This window comes from Mastigoproctus giganteus, chromosome 12 (assembly GCF_048544385.1).
Source record: "Mastigoproctus giganteus isolate SK-2022 chromosome 12, ASM4854438v1, whole genome shotgun sequence".
Lineage (NCBI taxonomy): Eukaryota > Metazoa > Arthropoda > Arachnida > Uropygi > Thelyphonidae > Mastigoproctus > Mastigoproctus giganteus.
Window position 1 is genome coordinate 54,501,036 of NC_143586.1, and position 24,392 is coordinate 54,525,427.

Here is a 24,392-nt window from a genome sequence, read left to right on the forward strand (position 1 = left end):
CTCTTAGAAGTTCTGAAACGTTTAACTGAAACACCCTGTATATATTAGTGCCAGAAATTTTTAACAGGAAATCTGCAGTTATTTATGTTTTATTAATGTTAAAAATCTTTAAAAATTTTATCATTTATCACAAATTTCACATTTTTCAGAGTAGTTTGAGTCTGAACGATGGACCGAATGAAGTAGTATTCAGTGTAACAACAGCTTACCAAGGCACAACACGATGTAAATGTCACATCTACTTATGGCGGTATGATGATAAAATTGTAGTGTCTGATATTGATGGAACCATAACAAAGTAAGCATCCTTTTTCGCATTCTACCAAAATAACTATTTTAATTAGGTATTGTGCATACTAAATCTATTCTAGTAAATAATGTAGTTATCGTTCCAGATTTTACCATAAACAAATAGTTCATCTCATTTTCAAATATGAAATGGGAATTATAAGTCTGTATTTATGCACACTTAGTTGGGAGAGGCATGTTGTCACAGACATTCACAAATTATACTAACTATAGAAACACAGGAAGGAAGACATCAGTGTAAACAGTCTAATCTAACTATTTTTGGGGGCACAGCAGTGTATGTCATCTGAGAATCCCTGTTCACATATGCCATTGGGGAGCCCCAAACATTCCTTTTGTCAATATCAGGATTGGGAAATTGCAGTGTTTTCCAAAGTTGAGAACATCACCACTTAAGATTGTGGTATCTAAGATGGTTGCAATGTCAGGTTGATGTAGAAAAAAGTTTCTTTATGAAAATGCTCATATGTTCAGAATAAATTTTGAACAAATGACATTAAAGAAAGGCAAAAACAGCAAACGAGTAAGGCCTGGCTGCATTGGCAGGCCTTACTCTTTTTAGTTTGGCCAGTGTATCACACTGAATTCATTGTGGTCCCTTTTTCGAGAATTTCAGTGCAGATAACACCTATAGAGTTGTCAACATAACTGCTGGATGATGCTTTGGCTTTGAATTTTTTGCACTTGAATGTTTTATGGTGAAATTCCTTTGGCACTCTCTTCTTTTCTGGATCATAGCAGTAGCAGTGAAATAGGAATAATATCCAGTCACAATGTTTGTTTTTTTTTCTTTTTTTTTTTTTTCTTTTTTTTAAATGAGAACCCCAAGCATGAGAGGTATTAGAACCTATAGTACATAGTACTATGCATGGGTTGAAGGTTGAGAAGATGAAAGAAGATACTTGCAGACTTGAATTTCTGTAGATTGTAATTTTAAGGAAATACACGAAAAAAAAGGTTGTTCCAGAAAATGGAAGTTAAATGAACAAACAAGGAAGAAGAAAAGTTGATTCTGTGAGTTTGAAGTTGGACTGTAAAAGGATTTTGACTGGTTGCAGCACATGTTCAGACAGGTTTAGAAGAGAGCAGGAATTATAGAAGACAATTCAGAAGAACAGTGCCCATAGAAATATCTATAGAAAAAGCATTCAGCAGAAACAGAATGTCTATAAGCCAGAGAGTGGAGAGACTTTGTTAGAGATGAGTCATTAATTAACCTAACTGCCCTCTTCTGAATGGAATCTAGGAGCCTGGGAGAGGTTTTGGTGGCACCACCCCAGATATTGGAACAATATTTCCTGGTAGGATTGATTTGAGATTTGTATAGAGTGAACAGCTGTTTGGAAGAAAAATAATGCTGAGAGTGAAAGATTAAACACAGTTTCTTAGATGCAGAGGAAGCAATATTGGTAATGTGCTAATACCAAGAGATGTTAGAAGTCAGGGTATTCCCAAAGAGAGAGATATCATCTTGCCTAGAAATCAGAGTGTCTTCAAAGATAAGCATAGGAGCAGAAAATTCCTTTTTGTGAGATATAAGACTGGACTGAGTTTTAGAAGGATTGAAATCAACTAAGTTATCTTTGCTCCACTGGAGAATTACCTGGAGATCAGCATTTAAGGAATTGGTAGTGGATGTTCGAAAAGGTCTGATGTAGCCGAGTGATCAGGAGTGCGAGTGCAGTAGCACACGCTCTTTGAGTGGACCGGGGTTCAAGTCTGTGACTGCTAAATATGATTAACATTTGTATTGATTGATTTATTGTAAACTCCACTGACCTGGTGGTCGTGCCGGAGTATAAAAAAATAAAGGTGAAGCTGTTTGATCAGGGCAAGGTTTCTCGAAGTGGAATGCAATGCGCTATCATCAGCAAAACTGTTTATCCTATAAATAGTTTTGCTTTCCATGAATAGATTTCCAGTCAATGGAAGAGGGTCGGTCATTAATGTACAAGAGAATAAGAGTGGGAGAAAGAACTGAGCCTTGGGGAACACCAGAATTAGTGGAAAAGTTAGAAGAGAGCCATCCACCATCACCCGCAATGAGTAGTCAGAGAGAAAACTGTTGAAATGAGCTTGCCAAAAAAAAAAAAAAATCACACCATTCCTTCCAAATGCCTGTCCAGTTCCTCATTAAATTTATTTAACCTATCAACTTCCACAATGACAGATGGAAGTTTGTTCCAGCAATTAACCACCCACTGGCTAAAGGCAAATTTCCTCACATCTATTCTACATCTTTCTTTTCTTAATTTGAATATTCCCCCTTAGGTTCGTAATCTGAACAAGTGGAAGGATCCCATCAGAATTCAGCGTGCTCAACCCATTCAAAGCCTTATACACCTCAGTCAGATCACTGCGCAGGTGCCTAGTCTCCAGCCACTGCAATTTGCAGAACTTAAGCCTCTCTTGGTAAGAGGATCCCTTCATTCCCCTAACCAATCTTGTTGCCCTTCTCTGTACACGCTCAAGCAAATCTACATCCTTCCTAAAGTGAGGCCTCCAGACCTGTACGCAGTACTCAAGGCGTGGCCTGACCATTGCCTTATACAGAGGGACAATCACCTCCTTTTCCCTGCTAGCAAAATTTGTATATATCATTGACAAAACCCCATGACCTTCCCTGGCAGCCTGTCTGCATTGCTCAGAAAACTTCATATCTGACTGCACAATTACTCCCAGGTCTTGTTCATTTTCTACCACCTTAAGTGTAGTACCACACAGTTGGTACGTTTCTCTGGGGTTACTGCTATCCATATGCAGTACTTTGCATTTGTCAAGGTTAAACTATAAGTTGCCACTTCTCAGCCCATCTGACCTGGATGATTTCTAGATCCTGTTGCAGTAGCACACTGCCATTACTGTCATTAACAACCCTGCCAACCTTTGTATCATCTGCAAACTTCGACACTAAGCCTGATATACCTTCATCAATATCATTGATAAATATACAAAACAACAGTGGACCCAACACTGAACCCTGTGGGACTTCACTAATAAAATTAGTCCACGAAGAGCAGCACCCATTCATTACCACCCTCTGTCTTCTCCCACTCAACCATCCTTTTATCCATTGTAGCAACTTACTCTTAATACCATTCTGCTCCAATTTGTACAATAGTCTTCCATGCGCAACAGTGTCAAAAGCTTTCTGAAATCCAAATATATATATCAAAATTATATTTATAATTTTGATATATATTTGTAAATAATTTTGTATCCAGATCCTTTGTAACCACATCATAATATCCTATCAGATTTGTCAGACAAGACTTCCCCTTACCAAACCCATGCTGTGTCTGAATTATTGCTGCAGTCTTGTCTAGATGATCCTGCAATGCATCTTTAACCAGTGACTCCCATTATTTTACCCGGAACAGAAGTTAAACTAACTGGTCTGTAATTACTCGTGTCACCCTTCGATTCCCTTTTGTGAATTGGGGATACATTTGCACATCTCCAGTCCGTGGGGACTTCCCCTGAATCCAAGGATGCTCTCATAATTATGGCTAAGGGTTTGCTTAGTTGCTTTGCCACCTCCTTTAATATAACTGGATAGATCCTATCCACACTGGCAGGCATGTTTCTTATGTTTAACTTCAACAATTTTTCCTCCACTTTGTTCTCAGTTATTACAAAATCATTAAGCACCCTGCTACAATTTGATATCCTTCCATTTTCAAACCTTAATACCTCCTCGTGTGTGAATGTAGATGCAAAATACTCATTCAGTTTGTTTGCTATCTGAGCAGGATCGTCAACAACAGTCGAACCATCGATATCAAGTAGACCAATCAGATTCATCCCCTTCATTTTAGAGTTTATATAAGTGAAGAAATCTTTGCTGTTTTTCTTAGCATCCTTAGCCAAAGATTTCTCGTTATGTGCCTTCACCTGCCTAACCTCCTTTGTGACCTGATTACAGACTAGCTTATATCTGCCATGGGTTTCTGAGTCGCTTGATAATTAATATGCATCCCATGCATTTTTCTTCTCTGTCACGAGTCTCATTAGTTCATTTGATAACCATTTAGCCCTAAACCTTGAACAATATTACTTATTAGGTATGAAACGTTTAGTAGTTTCCACGATTAATTCCTTGAATTCTTCCCACTTCGAATTTACTGTTGGTAACATCGTCAGTTGATCCCACTGTACAGAATTTAAAAACTGTCTGAGACCACTGTACTCACCTTTACAGAAGCAAAAACCCTTTCCTTAACCCCTGATGGTAATTATATCTTTAAGTAAATCCCACATCAGTACACTGTGATCACTGCCACCTAATGGTTCCTTTATCTTCAAATTCTTAATACACGAATGATCACTGCTGATTACCAGATCAAGATTATTACCCTCTCTGGTTGCCTCTCGAACATGGTGCTGCAGAAAACAATCATCCAATAAATAGGCCCCTCCATAGCCAGGTGGGAAGGAGCAGCAGTGCATAGCACATGCTTCTTGATTAAACTGGGATTTGAGCCCGTCACCACCAAATACGGAGGATGCGGAAAGGTCAGGGAATGACCACTGCATATCTGCGGAGCAATATGGCCTTAGTTGCTAATGCTCTAAAAACCAAATAACAAACAAACAACGTCCAATAAATCCACAAAAGTCTTACTAGTGTGTGAGTGACCAACCCACAAGTTCCAGTTAATATCTGGGAAGTTAAAATCCTCCACTATAAGACATTCTGATTTATTAGCCCACTATTTCTCTGTACAATTGTTCATTGTACTCATTAGAGTCATTAGGCCTATAACACACTCCTACTCTTATTTTTGCTTTCACTGTGCTTATGTCACTCCAAACTGACTCAACAGTGCACTGTTCGTCTATATCAACTGGATGCACTTCTTTTGATTTTATGTTTTTTTTTAATTAACAGCATGACACCTCCTCCCTTCCTATCCTTTCTGTACATGTTGTACTCCCCAAATTCCAATTCTGTATTCCTAATATCAGTGTGACACCACGTCTCTGATATCCCAACAGTGTCCGTCTTTGATGTCTTGACCAACACTTCAAATTCATGAAATTTATTCATTATACTTCTAGCATTGGCATACATGCGCCTATTCCCCCTGACACATCCCATATACCCACCTGTTTCACGATGACTGCCATCAGTCCCTGAAATCCCCAGCATCCCTCGCTCCAAGTCGCTACTTATTCTAATAGAAGTTGTGCAAGAATCACCTTCAACTCTGTCTGTGGCTACTTTTAACCTTTTAGTCTGTGAATCCCCCCCACAAGCTAGCAGTTTTCCGACCCACCTAACACTGCCTCGTAGCATCAGCAAATATTCTTGCACCCTTTCTATTTAAGTGTATCCCATCCCTGCAGAAGCAATCTCTCCTGTTAACAAGCACAGTCCACGCTGAAAAAAATTCTACTCCTTGAGCCTTGTACATTCCCTCCATGGCCGAATTGATTGACAAGGCTCTCATCATGTGCTCCCTCCTATCGTGTCTGTGCAGAATTGCAGACACTTTCAAATTTAACCCTAACTCACGACTTTTTTGCAACATTGACCTGTACTTGTTAAGTAAATCTGCAGATCTCCTACTCTTAATGTCATTGGTGCCAACGTGTACAACAATATCACCTTTTGTGCCCTTAAAAGATATATGCTCTACAACGTCATCAACTTTTGCCCCTGTTGGCCATATCCTGGTCCTGTTCCATCTATCCTTTTTACACAATATATTCCCTGTCTTCCTGACAATAGACGCCACCAACAATACCTAGGAGTGAGCTCTGGCATTGAGTTGGGCAGCTGAGAGCTTGACGGGGCCCCTCATATTAATTTCTTCTACCCTACACTTCAAGCTCTCATAGACGCCCAGTAGAACGCTGAGTTGATGTCTAATTTCTAGACACTCTCAGCACCTGGCACACACAAAGACATACTCCTTGGCTAGATCATGTTCTGTTCCAGAGAGTTCGGCAACCATTTCACAAGTTGCACATTTTTTTAGGCTGTGATGCATTGGAGAATCACCCCCCTCAAGTCTCCCCCGAGTCACAGCACTCCTGCCACTTTGTGCCCGTTGCTTTGCTGCTCTAATCTGGGGCATGATATTTTAAATGAATAAGACCAATAAATTTAATTAATTAATTGTCAATACTACGCTATCTAATAGAATCCTAAATGCAGTGATGCGTATTATGCTATATAATTATACGTCATAGTTACCACAACTCTTAAACAAGTAGTTTGAGTTGGAATTTAATTGATTTCTTCATTCCTTTAGAAAAAGTAGAAGTAAGTGGAGTCGGATGATAAACAATGAGAGGGAATTGTCACCCATTTTAGGAACTGGCTGGATATGAGCAAATTTCCAAGAATAAGGGGAAACAACTTTGGGATAAGAAAGTGAAAAAAGTGACACAGAACAAGAGTAAACATAGGAGCACAGGTTTTGAAAACAAGTGAAAAATACCATCAGGACCTGGAATTTCTTAGCATCAAGATTATTCAAATTCTTTTGATGGAAGACCACAGGAGGCATTGAATGAGTGTATTGGGAATGGTCGGAGGTGGTTTACCAAGATAATCAATACATGAGAAGTAGGACTGTTAGTAGGTCAGCTTTATCTTTGGATGAAGTTACAATAGAACCATCTAGTTTTGACAGAGGTAGGAATGAAGATGTGCAAAAGTTGCGACCAATAGTTTTTAACAAGAGACTGGAATGCTTGACTACCATTTGGACAAGAAGCAAGTTTTCTAGTCTTAGCCTGTTTAAAATCTAGTTGGAACTGATTAATAACTGCGTTACAGTTGTTGTGAACTTTTTATGTAGGCAGAAAATGAACCTGGAGATTTTAATATAATATAAGCCAATTGCAATATGCAACATTCTAAAAAATGCATTCTTAAGTTTGTCACAAGTTTACAAACTTCCACTGGTCTTATTAATGGATATATTATGCTTGGAAGATGCTAACAAAATAATAATAAATATGTGGTCGTTTCATTACACCCCCTGGATAATAATGCATCTGGTGCACATCATTCTGTATCCTGGCTCAGACGAAATGTTGGGGCCTCCGTAGCCAGGTGGGAAGGAGCAGCAGTGCGTAGCACATGTTTCTTGATTAGACCGGGGTTCGAGCCCGTCACCACCAAATACGGAGGATGCGGAAAGGTCAGGAAATGACCACCGCATATCCCGGAGCAATATGGCCTTAGTTGCTAATGCTCCTAAAAAAAACCAAACAACAACAACAACGAAATGTTCTTTAGAAATCGATAAAGTTGCTGTGATATCTGAATGTTTGATATGACAATCTCCATAAATAAATTCATTTGTTCTTTGTTTGTGTTGTATCAGTTTCATTACCAATTGTCCACTTTGAATATAATCATTCAAAATAGTTTACTCGTTTCACTGGCCGACCGGGCTAGCCAGGTAGGTAAAGTGCCTGCCTGGCAACCCAAAAGTTGCGGGTTCGATTCCCGCCTCGGGCTTGGGTCACAGTAAAATGCAAAAACTTTGGGAGGTGCAATATGGCCATAGAAGCTGATGCGCCAACAACTAACAAAAAAAAAAAAAAAAAAAACTCGTTTCACTACCTTTGATTTGTTGAACCCACTGACAAAACAGTGCCAACATCATCAATTTCATCCTTATACACAGCTAGTAATCAATGAATTTTGGCAGATCTAACATTTTCAGCAGTTAGAAGCAATAACTGCACTTTGTTTGAACCACATGTCAAAGATTTTTTGATTTAAACTATATAACTTGAGTGATTTATTTTTTTATTTTTTATTTTTTTTTATTAGAATGGTTATTCTCAGATATAATTTAACTTAAGAAGAAGATATCTTGTATTTAATCCATTTATGAAATTGGTAATTGTTGTGCTTTTCTCTTTCTCTTTTACATTTTAAATGCAGAGAGAGAGAGAGAGAGAGAGATTTACATTTTAAATGGAAATAACTTTATATAATAAAGTAACTTGTTGTTAAAGGTTTGTTGATCTTTAATTTGCTAAAATATGACAAACTGATATGACAATCAATAAAATATTTGTATTATTATTATACAGATCAGATGTTTTGGGCCATATTCTTCCTATTATTGGTAAAGACTGGGCACAACTAGGTGTGGCAAAACTGTTTTCCCAAATAAAAAATAATGGCTATCAGTTGCTTTATCTCTCTGCACGTGCAATTGGTCAGGCACATGGCACTAGAGAATATCTTCGCAGTGTCAAACAAGGAGATCTCTGTCTTCCAGATGGACCTCTTCTCTTATCTCCCACATCATTAATTAGTGCTTTACATAGGTGAGTTGTTATTGTCAGACTTATTTAAACTTCATAAATTGTCTTTCCTTGAAGTAAGGTTGCAAAGAAGAAAAGGAGAGAATAGCACCATATCTCTTAATTTTTACATTGTTCATCTCCCTGTTTTCTTTACCTTAACTTATAATGGAGAAGAAGTAACCTCCATTCAACTATCATAAAATTCCATTACATTACTGTTTTAACAAAAATATTTCCATTATATTACTGTTTTTAGAATTTACCATAGTCTTTATTTTGAGTACAAAATGTTGTCACTTTCACAGAATGATCTAGAAGATTCCATTGTTGTAGCCTCGAGGCCAAAAGCTCTGTCTTATTCTTTGGCAGTTCGAGATCCCTGATGAGATCATTAAACTCACTTTCTGCGATCTTATGTGGTTCAGAAGGATGAAGGTTTGGACAAAATGGTGGATCCCTTGATGTAGACGGCTGCTGTACTTCATGTATATTTAATTGATGTTTCATCAGTGTCTTCATCAGAGTGTGCAGAAAGACAGTCAGGTTGTTCAGGAATAGGTAGCACTTCACTGAGAGGCATGGGACAAATTGCAGATGGTATATTTGGGTACATCACTTGCCACTTTTTCTAGATTGTCATCCATTTTCTAATAGGAGGCACCATACAGAAGTAGTAGTCTGTGATGTTGATTTGTTGGTTCCCTCCATATCATGGGCACTGCAAAAGGCATAAAATGGCCCTTTCAGTTCACCCAGATGTTGTTTTGATGAACAGGTAGTGCAGCTTATGTGTAGAGCCCAGTTCTTGTCCTGGTCACCTACTTTACACCCAAAGTACAAGAAGTTGGCCTTTTTTATGGCTTGAGTGAAGGGACGCTTCCTTGAAGCTAATGTGACTTCTCCATATATGTAACTGAAGTTATCTGGACTATTCACACAATTAAGAGACATATTAATCTTATATGACACAAATACCGCACAAAAAGTAGGAATCTCACAGAGAATAACTGTTAACTGAGAACAAATCACCCAGTACTAGCCGTATTCAAGGATTATTGCAATAGAGTTGAGAATGCATTTTGAGGTGACAACTTATCATGTTATGCAGAGCGAGGCGACAGTTGCTGATCACGTGATAAGAGCATGGTGGTACTTAAACTGTGGTGTTGCCATGCTTTTTGCTGAGAGCCATAGTTGATAATGTATAGTAACTCGGCAATGATACCTCAACTGTAATTCGAAAACAAGAGCCAATCGACAAATTTTAATGTGATTTTCGTGTTCAGCAGCATGAAATTAGTCAAGATTGTACTTTCGTTATTGTAATATCTTACGTGTTGACCTGTGTTATATTATTTTACTCAGCTACCAAGGATTAATATTCAATCTTCTGAATATGTTTTTAATCATCTTCAAATAAATCGTTCATTTACAGCCAATATTAACACATACACTTAGTGATCACTGAATTATGACTGCCTATCTAATACCACATTAGGCCACCGTTCGCACAGACAATAGTCGCTATTCGCCTGAGCATTGGCTCCACAAAATGTCTGAAAATGTCTCTAGGAATATGCAGCAATGCTACTTGCAAGGCTCTCCTCAATGTTGGAATAGATGACAGTGCATGTCCACATACCTTGCTTCCCAATCCAAAACATCCCAGTGGTGTTCATTTGGGTTGAGATCGGGCAAATTGGAGACCAGTCAAGATGGGTGATATTTTCACTAAGTTTCTCAAATCACTCATGAACAGTGCAGGCCTAATGACATGGTGCATTATTGTCTTGGAAGATCTGATTTCTGTCGAAAAATGCACCGTGGGAGAGTGCATTGCTCTCATAAGAGCTGCCAGTAGACCTCACCAGTGAAATGTTGGTCCATATGCACCAGGGTCCTAGTTCTTGCCAGCAAATCGTGTCCCATATTAAGCAGCCACCACCTGCCTGGATAGTGGGCACCTGCGTGGTGGGTCCATGAACTTGTGTTGCTAGTGCCATGCATGAAGAAATCCATTGGCATGTTGCACCAGGTATTTGGACTCATCTGCTCAGCACACTTGTTCTGTGTCCAACCAGTGCGTTGTTAACACCATAGCATTCACTGTTGTTGATGATCAGTGGTGAGGAGAAGCTGCCTCTTTGGTCATCTGCTGTGGAACCCTATATGTCTGAGTGTGTGGTGCATTATCATTTTGGATATTGTTTTTGCATTGCAATGCCAGTTTTTGCACAATGACTTGCCATTGAGCTTGTTCAATGCACTGCACCCTTTACTCACCACGAACACCCACCTTGTGTAATCCTCTACGGTTTTGTCAGCGGGAGGTGGTTCAACCTGTTAGACACCATTCTTTGTACACCTTAATCACAATGGACCATTATCAACCAACAAGACATGCCATTTCTGATATAGAAGCACCCAATGCACAAGCTCCCACAATCATGTGTAGGATGGTTCCATATCAGGATGTGTTCCTCAGACCACTCGTGCACAGTATGGGCCCCGATGACACATGGAAGATTCCATTTCTGTCTGGGAAAAAAATGCAACATGGCAGGGTGCACATAACTTTATCACTTTGTCTTGCACGATCAGATGCAAATTACCACCGGTGTAACATACGAATCCATTCTGCTCTTTATACTGCAAGCTACGTGACATAGTACATTACGGATGGGGTAGCCATAATTCAGTGATCACTAATACTGTTTATGATTTACCGGATGCAGGAACTAATCGTGCATTGCATAACTCCTATTACATCATGTCAGTGAATGATTTGTTACACAGATTATTCACTAACCACTAAATACCACAATTTTGTCATTAACTGATCAAATTAATCCTTTTTCTTTTAGATATCAGCACTCATATTGGTAATAACTTAGATAGCAACTTTTTCCCATAGCTCCTTGCAACATTTTACACTAAATTAAAATTGTCATACTTGTTCTGCAATAAATTATGTTAATCAGCACTAGGTGAATTTTTCAGTATTGATTTATATTCCCTGTAATATCTTTCAGACAGCACATAAAATCTGTTTCATTTTTGTTTTTCTTCTCCTTGGTTTAATTGTTTTAAATCTTAACATAGCACCTTGACTGCGCTGTGGAAACCATTCTCACAGAAATGATAACCTTTATTTCTCATTCTATTTAAACTTCCATCCTTAATCTGAATATAAGGTTTTCCACAGACATGGGAAATGTTAATATTTAGAAATTAGCTATTTAGATGGTCATGATTAGCGTTCTGTAGCTCATCCTGACAGCACCATGCAATCCCTGCTAATCTAGAAAGAGTAGTTGCTCCCTGTTGATGGGATAGCTGATTTCCATGATATCTTTTGAAGAATCCAGTCAGCTGTTTACAGCTGTGATACCAATTAGTATTGACAAAGCTTTAACAAGTCTGCGAGGCCACGGTTTGATAGAGCTGCTCTGGTATATCCTTATTCCACATTATTCTTTTTTCCTATCATATCAAATTTATATTCAGATAAAAAAAAATATATTATACTAATAGTTATACTAATGGTCCATTGCTAGCCGTGGTGACAACAGCAAGCCTTTGAGTGGCTTGAATTCAACTGGGTATGCATAGATATTCCTAGTGATATTATTCCATTTCTGTTCAAGAATATTTTTCCGATCCATCGCATTCATAATTGCTCAGGCCTATCTGAGATGCATTGTTCCAAATTTCTTAGATTCTCATTGCAACTTGTTTCTAACACCTGTGGGCCCATTGTAGATACTGCATAATATTGGAGTGCCTTACATGCCATTGCTGTACAGTTTGCACCCCATTGGGCTGTGGCATTGTCATCCTGGAATAGTAGTCACAATGTCCTTACTAAACCAGTAGAGATAAAGAGGCAATTATCCCTTTGAATTAAGGCAATGGTTAGGCCACATCTTAAATACTGCATAGAGGTCTGGAAGCCTAGTTTTAAGAAAGATGTAGATCTCTTAGAATTGATGCAGACAAGAGCAACAAGATTAGTGAGAAGAACAAAAGGGTGCTGTTACCAGGAAAGGCTTCATTTCTCCAAATTGCAGCATCTGGAAACTAAGCACTTGCAGGTCTGATTGAGATATTTAATGCTTTAAGTGGATTGAGTAAGCTTGGTGCTAATGTAATCCTTCCTCTTGCCCAGCCTATACACACTCCTAACTCCTGGAGTGCTGATAGACACTCTCTCTCACATCTTTATAAAACTTTAATCCGATCCTGCTTAGATTATGGGTCGCCTATCTATGACTCTGCAAGAAACAGTTCCTTGTTACATATGAATACTATTCAACATAGTGCCCTGAGTCGTCAGAACATCTCCAGTCCGCAGCCTGTATATTGAAGCAAATGAACCCATTGCACCTCAGATGAAAATCCTTATTATGTAGCTATGCTACAAAAATGAAAAGTATTTCATCTCATCCTACCCTCAGTATGTAATGCTATACCGTAACACCTAATGAATACCACTCTGCGGGTATTAGATTGCAAGAACTGATGCTTAGTTGGAATATTAACTTCCAGCATATCCTCAAAGACTTTGCTCCTCCTCAGCATCCCTGGATTCAGTACTCACCTCCTTGTGATAATTTCTTTCTGAGATGGAGAAAAGGCTCCTTGCCAAACAACAACTTCTAGCAGCTGCATGAAGGCCACGCCTTAGAAAACTCAGCGAAGCTTCATATTTATATGGATGACTCCAAAACTGATGAAGCTGTAAGTGCTGCAGCAATTTGTTCTGCCTTTTCAATAGCTGTGTCTCTTCCTACAGAATGCAGTATCTATACCGCAGAACTGTATACAATAAAACTAGCCCTAGATAATATAACCAAGCAGCAATTCAAGCAAGCTCTTATATACACAGACTCCTTAAGTGCAGTCACTGCCATTCAAACTACTACTTCTTCCCAACATCCCATTCTGAAACAGATACAGTCTCAGTTATACCAATATCAAACATCCAACCAGTTGGTCACCTTCTGGTGGATCCCTGGTCATGTAGGGCATCCCAGGTAATGAAAGTGCAGATAGTGCTGCTAAACATCCTAACAGTGGATCATTCTGCCCTGTGAAAGTCCCATACACTGATTATAAATCCACTGTTAAAATAGCATGTAGGTTTCAGTGGTCTGAACTGTGGCAAGCACAAGTCAATAACTATTTCAGATTAAAAAAGAACCTCATCTGTGGACTTCTAGTTTCAGGAAAAGCAGGCAAGAAGTCATTTTGGCAAGACTCCGTATTGGTCATTCTTATACGACTCATCTGTTCTTGCTTGTGGGAGAAAACCTCCCTTGATCTCCGACCCAGCTAACAATCAAACATATCTTAATAGAATGCCCTAAATACTCAAGTAACTGGAAATCCAGTTTTTATTCTCTATCCAATTTGCAGGAACCGTTAACTTTAATACTTGGCATTAATGCAAATTTTGAAGTCATAAATTAATAATGAAAAGCACAATAGCCCAGGAGGCCCTTGTGCCCAAAAAAAAAAAAACCTACAACAACACAGGAATGGCATAGAGTAAATTTAAAAAGTCTTAATTTGCAAACAGAAAATTAAGATTTTTGTACTTTATTTATGTAATTATAGGGAAATAGAATATCTCCATGTACAATCAGTATAGGCGGTGACAACAATTCTGAAACTAGTGAGTTAATTAACATTACAGTATATTAATTCGTACTATAAACCAGCATTTCCCAAACTGGAGTCTGCAGACCCCTTGGGGTCCAAGAAATGGTGCTCAACCATATATATATAGTTATTTAAACTTTTTTTTTATTTTTGAAAGGGTCCGTAGAGCTCTGTAGTTTGGGAACAACTGCTGTAAACATTAGTTTCATACTTGCTAAGTAAATGCAGTGTAGTATAAAAATTTAAGATGTGTATAGTATTTAAAAATAATTTGTTTGCATAAAATGTGCTAGTTATCATTTTATGTTTCTGTAATTCTAAGTTAATTTTATTTTGAAATCAGCTTCTCATGCATCACCATTAATTAAATATGATTTGACCAAAACAGCAATTGTTGCACATTTTTCATTACTTGCTTACTGTATGCATGCACATAATCTTCAGTTATGTCTATTTTAAACAAAGTATTTATTACTGTCACTTCTAGCTCAGCCGTAAACATCTTTCAAGAAAGGATGAGAGGTAATCTAATTGTTCAAGCCTCAAAGGGCAAACTCTAAACATTTAACAGTTATTATTATAACTACAGTAGAACCTCATTAATCTGGACCTCGATGATCCATTCTTTCTGTTAATCCAGACTGGATTTTCAGTTGCCGAAAAATTCTGACTATCGAAAAAATATATATTTCTGTTCACTGCCATTTAGGAGGGGGTTTAAAATTTAAAACAGTAAAAAAGATGAGCAATGAACAAAGAACGCCACATGCACAAATTGCAGCTAACACGATACGTGCAAGTGAGAACTGAGTAACAAGTTACAAAACTTAAAAAATAGGAACGTAGAGAACATTCTGAAAATTTATTTGTTTTTGATATAACTGAAGATTTCATGGAAGGGAGAAACACATTTCACCATAATAATGTAAAAACGCACAGAATTCCAGCTGTAGGTATTATTGCAAATTCAATAAGATCATGTTTACTATCCGTTTATAATACATTGCACTAACAGAAAAGCCTAACAAACAGGGGACTGCTAATTGTTTTTATTGTTTTATGGTTGTGACCGCCAGAAATCTGACCGGACCACATGGTATGGTCAGAGATAATCGTAGGGTAATCTCGAGTGCTGGCCTATTCAGTTGACAGTTGCAGCTAGCATTGTCCATGCGTACACCTTACCTCAGTTCTTTAGTGTGTTTTTATTTATTTTTTTGTGGTTTTGGGTTAACAGAAAATGGCAGCAAAAAGAAAGAGTGTTACCATGTCGATGGAACAAAAACTGAACATGCTTTTTCACATTGATAAGGGGGAAAGTTTAAAAAAGATGGCTCTTGATCTAGGAGTGGCAAAACAAACTGTTTCTGGTTGGGAAAAAAAATAGGAAAGCAATCAAACTTTTGTGCAAAAATGGTGGCCAAAAGACAGCTTAGGAAATAGAGCTACCATTAAGCAGGCAAAAAATGAAAATTTGGATGAGGCTTTTTACATTGGGTTTTGTCAAGAACGAGAGCAAGGGGTTCCTCTTTCAGGCCCAATGGACTCGAGATGTGTAAATGTCACCCCAATCCACAAAGGAGGATCAGAAGGAGACATAGGTAATTACAGATCTGTTAGTTAAACTTCTGTTCCAGGAATATTAATGGAGGCACTGGTTAAAGAAGCATTGCAGGATTATCTAGACAAGACTTCAGTTATAGCTCCGACACAGCATGAGTTTGTTAAGGGGAAGTCTTGTCTTACCAATTTGATTGGATACTATGATGTACTCACAAAGGAACTGGATGCAAAGAATAACTTTGATATCATATATTTGGATGTTAGAAAGGCCTTTGATGCTGTTGCACATGGAAGACTGCTGCACAAATTGGAACAGTGTGGCATTGGAGGCAAATTGCTGCTATGGATAAAGGGATGGTTGAGTTTGAGAAGACAGAGTGGTAATTAATTTACACTGCTCTTTGTGGACTAATGTTATTAGTGTAGTCCCTCAGGGTTCTGTGTTGAGTCCATTGTTGTTTTCTGTATTTATAAATGATATTGATGATGGTATATCAGGCTTAATGTCCAAGTTTGCAGACAGTACGAAGGTTGGCAGGGTTGTTAATGACACTAATGACAGTACTCGGCTGCAACAGGATCTAAAAAAAATTGAGCAGATGGGCTGAGAGGCGACAAATGAAGTTTAACATTGACAAATGTAAAGTACTACCTTTGGGTAGTACTTTACCAGTAACCCCAGAGTAATGTATCAACTCTGTGGTACTGCACCCACAGTGGTAGAGAATGAAAAGGACCTGGGGTAATTGTGCAGGCAGATATGAAGTTTTCTGAGCAGTGCAGACGGTCTGCTAGAGTAGCTCATGGTGTCTTGCAATGATAAACAGGAATTTTTCTAGCAGGGATAAGGAGGTGATTATCCCCTTGTATAAGGGAATGGTCGGGCCACACCTTGAGTACTGTATACAGGTCTGGAGGTCTCATTTTAAGAAGGATGTAGAGCTGTTGGAATGAGTACAAAGAAGGGTTACAAGATTAGTGAATGGAAGAAAGGGTTGCTCTTACGAAGAAAGGCCTAAGAAATTTTGCAAATTACAGTGTCTGGAGACTAGGCACCTGCGAGTTGATCTGATTGAGGTGTATAAAGGCTTGAATGGTTTGGGCATGCTCAATGCAGATGGGATTCTTCCTCTTGCTCAGAATAATTTCCTGAGAGGGCATAAATTCAAATTGAGGAAAGACGGTTGTGGGATAGATGTGCGGAAGTTTGCCTTTAGCCAGCGGGTGGTTGATTGCTGGAACAAACTTCCATCTGTCGTTGTAGAAGTTGATAGCTTAAATAGATTCAAGGCAGAACTTGACAAACATTTGGAGCGAGTGGATGGGTGAATTTTTTTTTTTTTTTTTTTTTGGCTGATGCTATATATGCTTGCTTTCTTGCATCATGAGCCTTTGCTAATGCTAAGCAAACCCTTAGCCATGATTATGAGAGCTTCCTTGGACTCGGGGGAGGTCACCATGGACTGGAGGTGTGCAAATATATCACCAATTCACAAAAGGGGTTCGAAAGGTGACAAGTAACTATAGACCTATTAGTTTAACTAGTGTTCCAGGGAAAATAATGGAGTCACTGGTTAAGAAGCATTGCAAGATCACCTAGACAGGGTTACAGTAATAGTTTAAGACATAGCATGGGTTTGTTAAAGGGAGGTCTTGTCTGACTAATTTGATTGGATATTATGATGTGGTCACAAAGGAACTGAATCAATGGACACTGCTCTTTGTGGACAAATGTTATTAGTGGAGTTCCCCAGGGTTTGGTGCTGGGCCCATTGTTATTTTGTATATTTATCAATCATATTGATGAAGGTGTATTAAGCTTAATGTCCAAGTTTGCAGTTGATACAAAGGTTGCCAGGATTGTTAATGATAGTAAAGACAGTATGCTACTCCAATGGATCTAGATAAGTTAGGCAAATGGGCTGAGAAGTGGAAACTGAAATTTAACATTGACAAAAGCAAAGGACTGCATATGGGTAGCAATAACCCAAGAGAAATGTACCAACTGTGTAGTACTACACTCTGGGAAGTGGAAAGTGAAAAAGACCTGGGGATAATTGTGCAGTCAAATATGAAGTTTGCTGAGCAGTGCAGATGGGCTGCTAGAGCAGGTCATGGAGTCTTGTCAATGATATATAGGAATTTTGTTAGCTGTTTGTTATTTGGAACATTAGCAACTAAGGCCATATTGCTTCGGGATATGCGGTGGTCATTCCTTGACCTTTCTGCATCCTCCGTATTGGTGGTGACGGGCTCGAACCCCGGTCTAATACAAGAAGCGTGCGCTGTGTACTGCTGCTCTTTTCCACCTGGCTACAGAGGCACCTTTTTGTTAGCAGGGACAGGGAGGTGATTATCCCATTATACAAGACAATGGTCAAGCCACACCTAGAGTACTAAAATGAGAGTACTCATTTTAGGAAGGATGTAGAGTTGCTAGAACGAGTATAAAGAAGGGCAACAAGATTGGTGAGGGGAACAAAGGGGTTCTCTTACCAAGAAAGGCTTAAGTTCTGCAAATTTCAGCACCCGGAGAGTAGGCTCCTGTGAGGTGATCTGATTGAGGTGTATAAGACCTTGAATGGTTTGAGCAAGCTGAATGCTGATAGGATTCTTCCTTTTGCTCAGATTAAAAACCTGAGGATGCATAGATTCAAATTGAGAAAAGACAATTGTAGAATGGATGTGTGGAAGTTTGCCTTTAGCCATTGGGTGGTTGATTGGTGGAACAGACTTCCATCTCTTGTTGTGGAAGTTGATAGCCTAAATAAATTTAAGGCCTAAATAAATAAATTTAAGTATTTGGAACGAATGGAGAGGTGAGATTTGAGGGTTTTTTTGTTCTTTTTGGCTGATGTTGCGTAAGCTTTACTAATGCTAATAATGATTTTGTTCATTTATTTCAACGTCTAGGGCAGGGGTCGGTAATCTGCGGCTCTTTAACTTTTAGTCCGTATGTACAGCAAGCGATGTATTTCTGCAAGCAAATATTTTCGAATGCGAACTATATTGAAAATAAATTAAGAAACCCTCTGAACATTGCAAGCCTCTCAGCATGTTTGAATGTGAAAATTATGGCATTCTCGCCGGATGTTGAGAGACTCGCTTAAGAAGTTCAGTAGCAAAAGTCACATTAATTTGTACCCAATTGGATGTTTGTTTTTTATTTTTTTTATTTTTTCAGTATTGATAAATAATATTTAAAATATATATATATATTTAATTGAACACCTACCCAAACTATTCCATTTTTTAAAAGACTCCCCCATCCCAGCTTCAGCTTGTGTGCGTCTCTTCGGATTCCTTTTTTTTTTTTTTTTTTTTTAAATCAAAAATGGCTCTTCACTTAAAAAAGGTTGCCGCCCCTTGGTCTAGGGGATTGTTCAGACATAACAAATGAAGACATTGCCCCCCATGGATAATGTGTGATAATGATCTAGGACATCAGATCCTCACTGAGGAAGACATCTTGCGAGCATGCACATCATCATCGTTGCAAGCTAATGAAGAAGACAACTTCAGTGATGAAGTGTGTGAGGAAACAACTGTCGCAAGTCACAATGAAGCAACCAGAATGTTGAAGAAGCTACTGATTTCTTTCGAGAGACAGGATGACACATTAGCTGGTGAGCTTCTGACCTTGAAGCGGTTGCAAGATTGTGCAGCTCTAAAGCAAATTTCAAAATGAAAGCAAAATACATTTAAAACTATTTCAAGTAAACTTCTCAAATAGTTATTTGTTTTGTGTTGTAATATTTTTGTGTTTAATTTTGTGTAATATAATGTTCTACATTAAAACTTTATTGCTTTGTGCAGTGTTTTTTTTACTTAACATATTCTTTTACTTTTTATAATTTTAACTTTAAAATATTGTTTTATTAATTTAATATAAAAATCAATTTAATTAAAATTTTGTTATTTAGTAACTTTAAATAAAAACTGGTATGTTAAAGATAGCTTCCGGTTAATGCGGACCGAGTGTGGTCCTGTCAATTCCAGATTAACAGGGTTCTACCGTATCATTACCATCTTTTTAGATGGAATTGTAGACGTAACATTTAAAATTAATTTTTCTTTTCCATTAATAATAATAATGAAAAAAAAAAAGGTGAACTTTGGATTATATTCAGACGTTTTTTTTTTTATTATATATAAAAAAATGGCAAGTCTTTTACAAGTGCTATTTTTTAAGACACTGAATGAAATATCAAGGGGGAAAATGCATTATGTTATTACTTTAGAGAGGTAATAGAGAAGAAGCCAGAAGAGTTCAAAATCAGCTGTTTGAAAGATATTCAGGCTCTGTATCCTAGCTCTTCACATAACCCTCTATATGGTGGATTTGGAAACAAGATTAACGTAAGTTACAAAACAAGATATATTTAATCTTGTTAAAATTGCAACTGTGTAGATAATATTTTAAAGAATTTAGACCTTATTTTTGTATTCAAGGTAGCGTTAAAATTTATTTACTTAGTGTATGTGAATGATAAGGAATAGGAATACCTCAATTTAAAAAAAAAAATAAAATAATGATATGAAAAGTAGTAATTGTGTTTAATTTAGATTAAAAACCTCAACTTCTGCTTGTACTACTTCAAATTCAGATTATTTCAACAGGAATATCTGGTTTTATTTTCCACACAGTTTATTGTTGTTACAGTTGCAGTAGAGTCAGAATGCAACAATATTTCCATGCAAAGTTACTTCTCAGTATTCCAGTCTCATGTGATAGTTGAATAGTTTTATCTCCTGGAATCTGTTTTATGTCACCAAGCAAACCTGCCATAGAATATACAATTTGTATGCACAATACCTGATGTCTCATTTGTAGCCTTAGTTGCTTTGTTAGTACCAAAAAAAAAAAACAAAAAAACAACAACATAAATCTTACTTTTTTTCCCTGATTCTTTATCTTTCATTATAGTGGCTTTTACAAGATTTAAAGCTATCATCATCAGAGTTACATTTTGCTTTCCAAACTGAATGGCAAACAGTCATCAATAGTTCCACCCATAATATTTTATAATTCTTAAATTGACATACACAAAGAGTAAATACAACTAGAAATATAACAAGAATGCACAGTGACATATCATGCGGCTGGATATTATATGCCTATGCATGAGGCTTGGATTAGCACCTGTGTTGGGAAATCACATTATGTATCATTAACAATTGTAGTGTATATGTTTTGTTCACATATGTAATCCATTATGTAATTTGGATTACATGTCCCACTTTTAGTGTGAGTTAGAGGTACAGTCGAAACTCTTTATAGTGACCCTCTTTTTAATGTCCCACACATTCGTCCTGTGTGGTTGGTCCCAGCCAATTTCTCATTAACCGAATGCTATTTTATGAACAATCGATATAACGCCCTTCTGATATAACAACCATGTTCTCATTCCCCTGGGGGAGGTCATTATATAGAGCTTTGACTGTATATAAATTCTCTCTTGATTAGACATGCAATTTTGGAGGAAGCAAGTAGAAATGTAAAATTTAAAGGTGACATGTACCTGTATGATAATACTATGCAATTGTGAATTTTCATTATAAAAGTGTTTGACTAGAGTTGTTTTTGGCAATCTTTTCGAATTAAATACTGTTCACAAGTCATGGGACCCAGTTGACACTTCAAATATTTTGATTAATCCAGTATTCATTAACAAGAATGTACTTGTATATGAAATATATTACATAGGGCATCCATCAGTAATTTAAATTCATCCTTCATATTCACATTTCAAGAATCCTAAAGATGAGGGTCCAGCAAATTACTTTTTCATATAACTTCTATTCTTCATGTTGGATTTTTTTGTATCTTTTATTATTATTCAAAATTATACACCATTCAAAAAAAAACACTGACTGTAAAGGAGATGAAAGTATTTCAGCTGGTTTTGTACTTTCAGAAGTGCTTTACAAATATCCTTCTTATCTCAAATATTTAATGTAAAAAAAAAAAAAAAAAAAAAAAAAACTATCTTATCCATTGCATCCACCTTACAAATGGAATGAGAATAAATTTTATTACATTTCATTTCATTTCATTATCCCCCTCTGCACTTATTTTTTCATTTGATTTTAATTTACATTCATTGAACTGTACATTATTTGGTTATTCTATTCATAACAGTGGTGTTGAGCTGCATTGGCACTAGCACCTGTCAGTGATTTATATATTAATTTATCCATGCTCTATATATGTGTAATTTTTTCCTCCTCCTCATACAGGATATTTGGGCATACTGTGCAGTAAATATTCCAAAAGCACGCATCTTTACAATAAATCCACGTGGTGAACTGAAATTGGAGCTTATTCGTACCTTCCAGTCATCGTGAGTTGCCTATGTTTCTAAGCTTAAATTCATTGATTTTTTTTTTTTTTTTTTTTCTTTAATTTGAAAATTCCATTTATTTTTAATTCATAAATTATAAGAATGTACATAATGTTAAAAAAGAGTCAAGTTTAACAGTTGATAAGAAAACTTGTCAAAAGAAAATTTTCTTGATGTCCCCATGAAAAAGGATTTCCCTTTTGATCATTAATAGATCTATCTGATCTGGGTACATTGGTGAAAAACCTCATGAGCATTTTTGATTTTTTGTTTGCCACTTAACAGTCCTAAATTTTTTTTTTTTTTTTAAAGAGTTTCATATTTATTTCAATTCTTCATAAAGATCTGCAGCAGAAACAGATAAAATAGGTTTATCTGGTTCAGTTACTGCAGTTAAAATAGTTTACCTGCTTTGATTTACGCTGTATACTATTGATCTTTGGTTAACTGCACACTCTTACTCTGTTTTTATGGTGGTTCCAGCAATAAAAGTTGAAACCTATATTATTATCATACTATGAATGTTGGTAATAGTACATTCCTACATGTGAATTCAAAAGTAAATTAATAACACTAAGCTGATTAAAGTAATACCATACCTATCAGAAGAACTGAAGAAGCAGCTTCAAAGGGAGTCTTGTAGTTAAAAAAAAAAAAAAACAACTGTTCGTTATAAGAGGAAGGGTCTAAGATTTACTGCATCCTGTCAAGCTGTAAAATGACAACTTCTAGAAAGCTGAATGTAAGTAAGAAGAAATATTTAGCACAGCATCTGCATAAAACTTGCAAATAACTTTAGAACATAGCTTTCTCTTTATTTGTGATGAACCTCTTTCCATCTTATTAGAGAATAAAGGTATGGACAGACAATGAAATGAATAGGTAAAAAAGCATCAGTTATTCCTGACATAAATACAAGCGTGTTTTCTTAATAATATTGCTTAATGCTGTGCCTTTGATATGAAGCCAGTTGTGCTGGAATGTAGAGATTGTTCTAGATGGAATGTAGAAATGTAGAGATGCAAAATGGCTTTTTCAAAATATGCAGGTAACTTAATGTAATTATTTTCTTTTTTTTAGGCATTAATACCTAAGCACACAGGTTAATGCCTTTTAGGCATTAACCTGTGTGCTTGGGTATTAATGCCTAAAAAGACATCAATCAAAACCACACAGGTTAATGCCTTTTAGGCATTAACCTGTGTGCTTTTGATTGATGTCTTGATGACCAAATTAGGGAGTGAGTGGCTGATAAATGATTCTTTGAAATATCTTTAGTGTTGATAATTACCTTTGGAAAATATGCATTTGCGGTCCAAGAAACGTGATCTTCCTTCCAGAAATGCAAGGCTTAATTTACTGATGGTTTGTTTATCTTGGGGTTTTTTGTTTTTTTTTTTTTGTTATTATTTTTTTTTTATTCCTCTTTTGTTACACAAGAATACTATAAGAATGAAGAGCAAGATAAACACTGACAAGGAGAAAATTGAGTATACCGAGTTATCCAAAGCCATTAGAAAGAGATTCAGAGTGGACATAAGATTTAACAAAAGAAAAGTAGAACAACCATTAAGGGAAAACAAAGGACTTAAATTAGCAGCCATGAGCAGTAATACAGAAAGACAAATGATACTGAAACTGAAGAATAGTGATGGTGTACTTATAAATAGCAGAGAAGGCATAATTCAAATAGCAGAAGACTACTATAGAGAATTACACAAGGAGCGAGGGAATGATGCCAGCAGTGGGAAAGATGGATCACAAATTAGCAACACATACGACATACCCAATATTCTTCCTGATGAGGTAGAACATGCATTGAAGAAAATGAAGAATCAGAAAGCCCTGGGGGAAGATGAAGTTACTGTAGAGTTGTTAAAATTGGGAGGAAGAGACATAACACAAAAATTGGCAAGGCTCTTCACAAAGTGCATTAGAAAAGGTGTGATGCCTAAGTAGTGGAATAATGCAATCATAGTTTTGCTGCATAAGAAAGGAGATAAATCAGAAATTGGAAATTACAGACCAATTAGCTTGTTATCCCACATCTACAAGTTGTTCATAAGGGTCATTACTAACAGATTAGAAAGAATACTTGATGAGAATCAACTGAAAGAGCAAGCTGGTTTTAGGACAGGATTCTCAACTATGGATCACCTTCACTTAATATCACAGCTAATGGAGAAAGCAAATGAATATAAAACACCATTATGCCTGGCATTTGTGGAT

The 24,392-nt window shown here is 37.0% G+C and overlaps 1 protein-coding gene across 2 annotated transcripts in view; it reads left to right on the forward strand.

Moving 5' to 3' along the window:
• Lpin (phosphatidate phosphatase LPIN) overlaps nt 1-24,392 on the forward strand; it is a 257,365-nt gene that overhangs the window by 199,090 nt on the left and 33,883 nt on the right. For both annotated transcript variants that reach the window (XM_090385615.1, XM_090385616.1), the window contains 4 exons: nt 150-298; nt 8,374-8,613; nt 20,061-20,178; nt 22,060-22,163. In XM_090385615.1, coding sequence (XP_090241741.1) covers nt 150-298; nt 8,374-8,613; nt 20,061-20,178; nt 22,060-22,163 — 611 coding nt within the window. The remainder of the gene's footprint in view (nt 1-149; nt 299-8,373; nt 8,614-20,060; nt 20,179-22,059; nt 22,164-24,392) is intronic.